The sequence below is a fragment of the Quercus robur genome, chromosome 1 (genome assembly GCF_932294415.1).
Source record: "Quercus robur chromosome 1, dhQueRobu3.1, whole genome shotgun sequence".
Lineage (NCBI taxonomy): Eukaryota > Viridiplantae > Streptophyta > Magnoliopsida > Fagales > Fagaceae > Quercus > Quercus robur.
The window spans coordinates 16,163,098-16,174,328 of record NC_065534.1 but is presented as its reverse complement, the minus strand read 5'-3'; the positions used below and the strand labels follow the sequence as shown (position 1 = coordinate 16,174,328).

The window sequence follows — 11,231 nt, the reverse complement described above, 5'->3', positions numbered from 1 at the left end:
GCTAGTTTTAGGTTGCTTAAGAGCATTAGTATTAGTGGAGGCAAATAGGTAAAATGCTATATTTAGCAACTAAATATAACAAAAGTGGAAAAAAAAGGCTAATGCATAAGTGGAGCAAAAGCCATATTTTTTTGCTGTTTTTTGGTTGTGCATTGTAGCTAAGATGGTAAAAAAAAAAAAAAAAAAAAAAAAAAAAAAAAAATTAAAAGATATATTATTTTATTGTGGTGGTGGTGGTGGTGGTTGTTTATTGTAATAGATATATTATTTTATTGTGTTGAATACTAAAATAAAACCACTAATGTTGGGTGTTTTGTAAAGTTAGGTGGTAAAATAGATAAAATAGCTTTTTATGGTGTCAAATTGTTAAATTTTTGGCACCACCAATGTTGATGCTCTATTACTTGTGACTTCAAAAGTGTCACTTTATCCATCTAAGCTTGGCTCCATTATGCAGCTGTAATCCATCTCTTTCTTTTTTTTTCTTTTTTTTTTTTGAGAAAAAGGTAAGCGAAATTTTATTAATAATAAAAAAACGAACTACAAAAAAAGCAACGAAACAAAAACCCAATTCAAGGAAGATCCGACTGGAAAACAACATCCACGTCCTCGGGTAAGTCTTCTACCCAAACCTCAAAACCTGCAGATAAAACTGCTTTTTTAGCTAGACAGTGAGCTAATCTATTCCCATCCCTCCTGACATGTTGGAACATACAACGTCGTAATACTCCACCAAGTCTTTTTGTCTCATCAATGATATGGCCAAACAGCAGCGGGCAGGGGCCAACACGCAGCAAAGCCTGAATAACAGTAAGCCAGTCACCTTCAACAATAATGTCAAACAAACTCATCTCCTTGGCGAAAATCACAGCTCTTCGAGCAGCCAAAGCTTCAGCCATCTCAGCTGACTGCACCTTGCCCAAATTCTGACACAGAGCCGCAATAGCTTGCCCGGAATGATCTCGACAAACTACACCAATACCTGTTGAACCCGAATCCTCAAAATAAGCTGCATCAAAATTTATTTTGAAACGATCCTCAGGCGGAGGAGACCAGCGAACCATTGAACGAGGGATAGACGCACCATGCTCTTTTGAATTCACGTTCCAAAATTCATCAACCATCCTATGCGCATGTCCATCCATCTCTTTTTATTAATTGCCGTTAGTGTTATTACTTATGAAACTAACAGAACAATAGCGTGGCATCATTTTTTATTAACGTGACATTTATTTTTATTAAAAGGAAGAAAAATAAATTTTACATGTGTTATGCCACAATTAACTTTTAAATAACCCCCTTAAAAAAAACTTTTAAATAAATTTACACTTACACGTTTTAATTAATTAATTCATCATTTTGTTAAAATCTTAAAAATAAAAACTCAATAAGTCTCCCCTTATCTCTTTCTCCCCTTCTTCTTCTGCCATCTGCAAGCAATACCCAAAATCAAATTAACTCTAATCTGGCTGGTTAATTCGCACAAAACTAGAGTACCTTTTGAGTCAGCAGTGAATCCAATTGTTTCAATTTCAAAATTTCTTCTTCTCAAATCTGAATTTAATATAAGTCTCCCCTTTAGTTTCAATTTCACTGGGTTTCTAAAATAATATAACCTTGATTTTCTTCTCAAATCCAAATCTATGTGTTCACAAGGCATGATGAAGCCATATGGGAAAAAGGAGGAGGAATAGCTCCATATAGGCATATACAACCAAATTCAGATCCTTTTTGTACTAAAAAGGACCACAATTGTTTCGGATACAGTTGCTTCAACCAAAAAAAAAAAAAAAAAAACTAAAACAGAAAATCTGGAATGGTGTTTGAAAGTTCAAATACTAAACAGGCATATTCGGTATATGAAAGTTCAAAAACACCAAAAAAACAAAGACTACCCACTCTTGGTTTTGTGTCCAACGCAATAATAACCCAAAAGAAAATCAACATTGCCAATAAACCCACTCTCGCCCTCTTCAACCTCAAACAAAAAACTAAGGGAAAAAAAAAAAAATCAATAAAATCTCAAATAAAGCAAATAGAACTTATGGCAAAATGGATGTTCCATAATACGGCGAAGTAGACAGAATGGAGATGAATAGTCGGCTTACATTGGGGAATTCTGATGTTTTGGTGTTTTAACTCTTTTAGGTTTTCACCACAGTTTTTTTTCTACACTTCAGGTTGATGTAGCTGGTCTTTCTTAATTTATGCCGATATGTCTTTTCTCTCCCAAAAAAAAAAAAAAAAAAAAAAAATTTATTTTAAATCTTAAAAAAATAAAATATGACCTGTAAAAGTATTTTTTTTTTTTTTTTATAAATATTTCAAAACTGCCACATTAGTTTTGTAAAGCACTTGTAGTAATAAGATGCCACATTATTGTTCCTTTAGCCACATAAACCTTAACAAAATGACTAGGCGTTAGTCCTTACATTTTGATTTTTTTTTTTTCTATTTTGATCCTTACATTTTAATTTTACCACTTTTAGTCCCTAAATCAATTAACACGTGACATTTAAGTCCTTTTTGCCACCCAAGTAACGGGGAAAGCTGAAGTGGTTGACGGAGAAATAAAATAATAATATTTTTTTACACATGGCCCCAAACCTAGTCACGTGTATGTCACGTGAGGCACTTACCAACCAATCTGGCACACAGGTAAAGAAAAATCCTCAAATCAGACTTTAATCCCTAGATCGGCCTCTTTGTCTCTCTCGAACCATTAGCCTCTCTCTCAAACCATCTCTGCCACTTGAAGCCACCATCATAATCAACCATCTCTCAAGATCTTCAACCATTTCGAAGTCCTTGATTAGATGGAAGCAAGCTCTTCAACCAGTTCAAGCTTGAGGAGGAGAGCTCCATTTAGGTGCTACTATGCTGAAAAACCAGTGTTAGTCATTTCGTGGACAGCAGACAACCCTGGCAGAAGGTTTTATGGCTGTCCAAACTACTGGGTATTTCAATTTAAGTATTTTGTTTTACTGGGGTTCAATTTTTTTTGTTTAAATTCTTCTTTAGTGGTGGAAGTTTATTTTTCAATTTTCTTGTGTTGTGTTTCATTATTAAGTGCTTGGTTTGCATTTCAGGTTGGGCGAAAAGTGTAAATTCTTCCAAAGGCATGATAATGAGATATGTGAACGTGATAAAGTGCTCATCCCAGAGCAAAGGCAACAGATTATCAGACAAGAGGCCGAGGTTGCAAGATGCTACAAGAGAGAGAAGTTTTACACTGTGACTTTGGCATTCTTATTAGTGATATGTGGGATTTGTCTCTTTAATTGTATGCGTAGTTAGATAGGTAGTGGAAGTTTGGTTAGGCAGCAAGTGGGAAGTGTGGAAGTGTTTATGTTTGGTTAGGTGGGTGGTGGAAGTGTATGTTTGGTTAGCATGTTACATAGATAGGGGAGTTTCAATATCCTATAATTGCTAATGCATAGGGCTGGCAGTGTGTAAATTTTTTGGTTAGGTAGTTAGCATGGAAACACCTGTTGTTGTTTTTTTTTTTTTTTTGGTACCATTCCAGGAATGAAATGAATACCCCTGTTCCTTGATGACTGGACTAGCAGTGTGAAGTTCTCTCCGTGTTTTGGTTGGTCAATGTTTTCTACCTGTGTTTTTCAATGGTAAAGTATTAATAATGATCCATTCTCTCCTTTGTAACATTTCTGCCACATTGAATGATTTGGAATTTTTGTGTGCTTAACATTTTTTTTTTTTTTGTATTCATCAATGTAGGGCTACTGGAATGTGTGTATCTATGTTCCCTTTCCATGGGTTTGTCTCCCAAAAACAGAACATTAAATATTTTTAATAGTATTGTCTATCTGTTTGTGTGTTTGATCATCTGAACATGTCAGTCCATTCCAGCTGCCTATGTGAACTTTGGCAGACCAGTTCTCAAGAACCCCTGTAGGATCAATGCTGAAGGAACAAAAAGTTAAAGAGAGACCACTTGTGCTGAAGTGAAACATATAATTTGTCCTTTTCTTTTTCTCTAGGCTCTACTTGCTGTGAAGTTTAGAATGGATTTCTACCATAGAACAAAAGATTTTCTATAGTTGTACAAATTATAAATGAAAAATAAAAAAGAAGAAAGGTTCCCTATTATGTTTTACTTTTAATTTTGTTTTAGAATCTACTAGAATTATTCTAAAAAAGATTTTTTTTTTTACTACGTAAGAGAGGTGGTCAAAATAACCTCATAGATTGTCAACCAAATAGCCATAACCCCATCATGTTACTGAAATACTAGGATGCTTAAGTTGATAATTGGTCATTCTATATTTTTTGCTTTGCTAAACAATTCCTTGACCAAGTTTATTCGGCTATCAAATGGTGAGTATGAAACCATCAAATCAAAAGATAAAAGAATACAATTAGTGAATCAGATTTAGGCCTTTCTTTTATGTATTTATTTTATTCCTTTTTGCGTGTCTCCAACTTTGAAAAATTCCATCTCAACCTAATGTGATAATAGACTGTTCCAAAACAAAAAATCTCCTCACTCTTAACCTAAACTACCTAATTCCAGATTAAATACAAGAAGAAAACAGAAAAACAAAACAATCACAATGCTCAATTTCACATGATAATTGATACTAGCTGCATCAATCATGTTCATATACAAATAAATACAAGAGCATGTGCTCAATTTTGCCTGCTACTTGCTGCTAAAAATTTTTGCCTCCTAAAATTTCTACTTGTTGCTTGTTATAAAAAGCATTAAATAAAAATCCTCCTTGCAATACAAATTTCTGCTGTAAATAAAATTTGTTGCATAGAAAATATTCTGCTGCATTAAATAAAACTCAGTAATACAAATAAAATTTGCTGCATTAAATAAAACTCAGTAATACAAACAAAACCTGCTGCATTGAAAAAATTCTATCGTATTAAATAAAACTCAGTAATACAAATAAAATTTACTGCATTAAATAAAACTCAGTAATACAAATAAAATTTGTTGCATTGAAAAAATGCTGCTGCATCAAATAAAATTTATGTTGCAAATTTCTTCAAATAAAAATTTTGCTGCATTGATTAAACATATATAATGTTATCACTTTCTACAAAACAAAGGGCATTGTTCCATAGTTAACCCTATCACCATTACCATCACTTTCTACAAAACAAAGGGCATTGTTCCATAGTTAACCCTATCACCATAAATACACAAAACAAGCTAAAGACAAATGATCTTATGCTCTCTTCATTTCCTTGGACCATGCACAGATGATTGACTCCCACCATGTTTGATTGCTTCCATGTATCTGGATGCATTCTTAGAAGCCTTTAAAGTCTCTGATGTGACCACTCTTGTCTTTTTCTGCCTTGGATTTGAGTTACTGCTGCTGGAGTTCTGATTTGCACCTAGATTCTGTGTAGTGCTACCTGACCAGTGTGGCGCAGCTGGAGTGGAGCTGTGTTGCTGTGTATATGAGTGGATGAATGTGCTTCTGCTGGCCTGAAATGGATTGGATGAGCTTGTCCTGGCATGAGGTATTACATTTGGACTGGATTGGTGCATCCTGGTCTGAGATGGTGCAAACTGAGTGGCTAAGCTTGTCTTGGCTTGAGATGGTGCACTTAGCCTGAAGCTGAGCTTGCTGCACTTAGACTGGCTGGGCTATGCATGTTGGACTGAGGTGGTGCACTTGGATTGGAGCTGAAGCTGTGCATGCTGGCCTACAAATAAGAAATTCACACACATTAATATTGAATATTGAAAAGAAACTATTTCACATACATGTCCATATATTACCTTATTAGATGTACTAGTTTTGTTTGTGGTGCCTAGTAGTGAGGAGTTCCCTCCAATCTCACCCTTGTAACTTCTTCTATTATGCCCTAACTTACCACAGGCCTTGCATTGCTTAGAGATGCCAGCTCTCCTACTTGTTGGCTCATTAGGTTCCTTTGCTCTCTTCTTCTTAGGTTTGCCAGGTGGTCTTCTTTTGATGGGTGGCTGAACTGGGGTCACACCACTAGGTCTCCACATATTCTGTCCATTGATTGATGATATGATTGGTTCATAGCAGGCCTTGTATATAGAGACATGATAACATGAGTGAATATACTACTCAGCATCTTGTCTGTTGAAAAATATGTAGGTGATTGCATGAGCACAGGGTATGCCACTTATATCCCACTTCCTACAATTGCAGTGTGCTGTGGCCAAGTCAACAGTGAAACTTTGCAGACCATTTTTTACTTCAAACTGGGTTTGCCCTGCCCAACAAGCTAACCACCTACTGGCTGCCAGTTTTTCCTCGTGCAACCTCTTCAGAACCTTGGCACAAATATCTGACTCTACTCTCAGAATCTTCTCTTTATTCTCTTGAAACCTAGTCATGAGATATAGCCTGATACACTCAAGCTGTAAGCACATACAAGTACAATGAAACATTAAATATTAATTGCAACACCTGCTAAAAATAGTACAAAACAATTAACCTAATTAACTGTAGGTGATCACAAAGACTCTTACCATGCTAATTATAGGCTTAGACTTGAATTTAAGAATCCTGCTGTTGAAACTCTCACACATATTGTTTACTATAGTGTCAGTCAAGGCATCCTCACTAAACATGTGTCTGGCCCATTTTATTGTTGAATGAGCATCTAACCAACTATGTGCATCAGTATTAATACCCTTCAGTTCATCCATCACCCTATTAAACTTTTCTTGATAAGTTGCCTTGGCTGCCCTTCAAAACAGTTCTCTGATCAGAAGACAAGGATGGTTCTTCCTGAAGTTGTTGTAGAGGTGCCTGCAGCAAATCCTATGTTCATACTGTGGCCAGTTATCAATGAAAGTTTGTACCAACTCTTGTCACAAACAGTATCAAAGTAAAATATGTCTTAGAGATAGATACAATAAGTAAATGAAGAAAAAAAACTAAATAGAGAATAAACTACACACCTTTTGTTAGTCTGACATAAACACTCATCTCTTATTCTGACCTATGTTTGCAAGAAACAGATTGATAAACCAAGTCCAAGAGTCATTAGTTTCAGCCTCTACCACTGCATATGCAAGTGGGAAATACTCCTCATTAAGATCTCTGCATACTTCAGTAATCAATTGCCCTCTGACTTGTTCTTCAAATGGCAAGCATCCAAACCAATGAATGGTCTGCATCTAGCCAAAAACCCCTTCTTGCAGCCCTCCAAACATATGTATAGCCTTTCAAAATAAGGCATCGCACACACCAAATCCATATCAGTTGCTAAATCACCATCATAGAAGGTATGTACCTTCATAAGTATGGTACTACCAGGACTAACCCTCCTTAATTCCTCACAGTACTCTCACAGCTGGTTGTACTATTGTGTATAAGCCCCATCAACATATTCTCGAGCCTTATCCCTAGCCCTCCTTGCTTTTCTTGCACTTATGTTTAGGGTATATTTGTCATGGATAGCCTCTTAGATGTCTCTCAGCTTGATATTAGGAAGTCTTTTCACATTCTTCATCAACTTCTTCCCAATGTATGATAAAATACATTTAAGATTCTTATAACTTCTAGAACAAGTGTGTTCCAATGTCAATGTCCTTAGTTGGCAGCTCCTCTCCCTTGGCACTTTTGTTAGATAAGTAATAAACTTGCAACCTTTTTGGCAAACAGCTCTTACCCTTTGTAGATCATTTTTAACAAATCTGATCTCCCATTCACCATGAACTGCATAATATGTTATAACTTCCTTGAATTGCTTAGGTGTAATAAACAACATATCTTTCTCAAAATAAATATGCTCAGCCTTAGCCACTGGCTTAAACACAGGGGACTTCCTTACTTGCTCTTTTTTCTATTCCCTTTCATCTTTCACATGTGTCCTATTATCATCCTCAGACTTATCATTACTATCATACCCAAGCTCATCATCAGATGATGATTCCACAAGACTATGCAATTCCTCACTCTCATAATTAGAGTTCATTACACCAACACCCATTTGGCTTGGTTCATTAACATCAGCATCATCCTTACCATCCCAACTATCACTACTATCTTTAACAAAGTACGTCCCTAACACCATGGTTCAACTCTACATCATCTTCTAGGCCACTTTCCACACTATCACTACTATCACTTATATGAAAGACCTCAGGTGGGTGCTCAATGATAGGTTCTTTACCTACTCTCCTTGAACCCACTTGAGAAGCAGCCACCTCAATAGGAACATCAGCATTAACCTCAAGCTCATCCTCATTGTTAAAAGTTTGATCATTAGCATACATGCCATCACTATCATAAAAACTGTAAAAATCATCCCCTATCATAGTCATCATGTTCACTGCCATCATCATTGTCATAATAACCTGTAAAGTCTTGTTCCAATGCCAATGGCTGCACGCCCTCACCAACATCCTAGCCTTCATCAACTAATATAGGGTCATGTATTGGGTGCTCTATATACACATGAATATTTTCATGACCCCTCACTAATTCTGTCAGGTACATGGTATCACTATCATCAACAATCAAATGGAAGTCTGCCAGTTCTTGGTCCACTCCAGGCATTTTATACCACAGTCTACTAACAAATGTGTACTAAAAGTCCCTACATATACTCTCTATCTCAACCTTGGACCACCTTTCAGGGTCACAATTATCAACTACATCTACTGCACCTCCCACATATTTTCGGCCATTCTCAGTAAAATGGCCACCATGATGCGCAAATATACTAAATAGCTCATCCATTTTGCATGCAACAAAACCCCAAAACCAATTAAACAATGCTAATTACAAAACAAAATATATATTATATTTAACAAAACAACACTCATACCTAATAAAATATTCCATTCTGCATGCAAACAACACAACAATTAATCAAATATTTAAGTAATAATACAACACTTACTTCAATAGTTTTGTCATACTAAAAGAAACATATGCATAGTTATCAACACTTGAATTACACAAAAAAAAACCCTCATACAATAACTCTCTTCAACAGGAGCACGCAAGGAACACATGGACCACAATGTAAACCATAAACAAACACATGCAGACAAGGACTAACAGATAGTCAAAAAGCCAAAATATACAAAAACATTGTGGCGCCTACTAGGAAAAAGCCAACAAGCATATTGTAAAGCTATAAATAAGGACAGAAAGAAGAGAGAGAAGACCTTTTCACAAAGACAGAGGTCTCCTAGCTTTCATTTTCTCCACTATTTGAAAAGTGTGGGTACCAAGTGACAGAGATTGACAGAGATGGTGGTTTTGAGAGATGGTTGATGATGATGGCACTTCAAGTTAGTGTCTTTCAGAGATGGGTTTTGAGAGATGGTTGATGATGATGGTGGTTTGAGACAAAGGCTGTTCGACAGAGGTAGAGAGGTTGATCTAAGGATTAAAGTCTAATTTGGGATTTTTCTTTACCTGCGCACCAAATTGGTTGGTGAGTGACATACACGTGATTGGGTTTGGGGTGAGAAAGCCACATGTCGAAGTGGGTGGGGCCATGTGTAAAAAAAATAATCATTATTTTATTTCTCCGTTAGCCACTTCAACTTTCCCCGTTAGTTGGGTGACGAAAAGGACTTAAATATCATGCGTTAATTGCTTTAGAGACTAAAAGTGGTAAAATTAAAATGTAGGGATCAAAATGGAAAAAAATCAAAATGTAGAGATTAAAAGTGCATTTATGCCAAATGACTAATAATGCTTATGTTTAAAATTTGAGGGATCAATAGTGCTCACCTAAAATTTAAGGGACTAATTGTGCTCATGGAGCAAATTTAAGAGACCGGTTTTATCCAATTTTTGTTATCATTGATTCATTTTGCAAAAGAGTCAAAGTTATAAAAAAAAAAAAAAAAAAGAAAAAAAAGCAAACCGAATGTAAGGTTTTTTTTTTTTTTTTTGAGAAAGGAATACTTGCTATATTAATAATCAAGGATTTGGAAAATCAATCAAAACAAAAGACATAATATCTGGTGGAACACACTAACTAGATTTGAGATGAAAAAGATTGTCTTGCTCTCTAGGCTAAAGTATGTGCAACTGTATTGCCTTGCCGACCTACATGAGTGAAAGAAATACTTTAAAAAGAGTTTGATTAGGACATAATATCCTTGATGAGATACCCTTCCTGAGAGTTTTCCATGCCTTTACCCTTTAGCGAGTTTATGATAGATTCAGAGTCACCTTCATAGACAAACTGTGCATAGCCTGATTTTGCAGTGAATTTTACTGCTCGCCTGGCAACAAGAAGCTCAAGGATTTCCACTTTTGGAGGTTTCACAATCAGCTCTGACAGGGTAGTCAGCACCTGGCCTTCACTATTCTAGATTACTACACCTATTCCAACCTTATCTGACTCCTCGTGCATGGCTCCATCATAGTTTATCTTCACCAAACCCGTTGCAAGAGGAAGCCACCTTCGAGGAACAGCCCAATGTCTATAGGAGGAGGTGCTTTCCAGGTCCCTAAATTTGTGGAGATAGTCCTTTGCAAAACCTACAATATTGCGTAGGGGCAGGGTGTTTTTTTGGAGGCGAGATTTATTTCGTTGATACCAAAGTGACCAAGCTGTTACTGCAAATAGAGATAATAATGCAAGTTTGGCTTGGACTTTTTGTAATAAATCCGAGAAAGATTCTAAGCCCATTGAGCTCCAATCCACCCAACCAAAATCATTATCCTAAACCACTTTTATGCATTCACAACTCCAGAAAGCGTGCACTACATTCTCTAATTCTCTAGAGCAATGATGACAGATCGATTCTTGAAGAATTTTCCGCTTCAATAATTTTCTTTTGTGGGTAGCGAGTTAGTGCATGCCTTCCAAAGAAAATGTTTTATCTTACTGTAGGATGATTAAATTTCTAGTTCGAAATAAGTCAAACAAGTAAAATAGTTTCACAAATGCGAATTTGTATTGATGAATATGTGGTACAATTCTCTGTGATTACAAAAGAGTGATCCTCTGATTTGATCTCCTTGAAAGATTTGTTGATTGGAATTGTGGTAATGTAATTTTGACTTGAACACCAAATATCCTTCAATTTGGTTGAAGGATGAATCGAAGACCCTTGAAACAAAATTACAATGAATCTCTGGCTATGAGCTTGATAGAAATTCTTTGTTCTTCGTGTTTGTCTTCGAAGGTTTGAGGTGGAAGTTCTTTGGTGCTTTGGAGGCTTGAATCCATAGAGTTTTGCTGATTTATGGTTTGTTGAGGTTTCTGGAGGCTTTTGAGCTTGATTCCAG

General features: G+C 36.1%; 2 protein-coding genes across 2 annotated transcripts; one reads left to right on the top strand and one right to left on the bottom strand.

The window, feature by feature from the left end:
• Positions 1-572: 572 nt before the first annotated feature.
• LOC126723683 (uncharacterized) lies at positions 573-1,145 on the bottom strand. Its single transcript, XM_050427411.1, has one exon. The coding sequence runs from the start codon at positions 1,143-1,145 to the stop codon at positions 573-575; it is 573 nt and encodes a 190-aa protein (XP_050283368.1).
• Positions 1,146-2,816: 1,671 nt separating this feature from the next.
• Positions 2,817-3,297, top strand: LOC126723641 (uncharacterized). Its single transcript, XM_050427270.1, has 2 exons — positions 2,817-2,932; positions 3,090-3,297. The coding sequence occupies exons 1-2, from the start codon at positions 2,817-2,819 to the stop codon at positions 3,295-3,297; spliced, it is 324 nt and encodes a 107-aa protein (XP_050283227.1).
• Positions 3,298-11,231: the final 7,934 nt, after the last annotated feature.

Bases quoted from the DNA above. Each gene is read 5' to 3' on its own strand.
- LOC126723641 (XM_050427270.1), top strand. From the start codon at position 2,817: ATGGAAGCAAGCTCTTCAACCAGTTCAAGCTTGAGGAGGAGAGCTCCA. The intron at 2,933-3,089 runs GTTTTATGGCTG...TTTGCATTTCAG, and splicing joins GCAGACAACCCTGGCAGAAG to GTTGGGCGAAAAGTGTAAAT.
- LOC126723683 (XM_050427411.1), bottom strand. From the start codon at position 1,145: ATGGATGGACATGCGCATAGGATGGTTGATGAATTTTGGAACGTGAAT.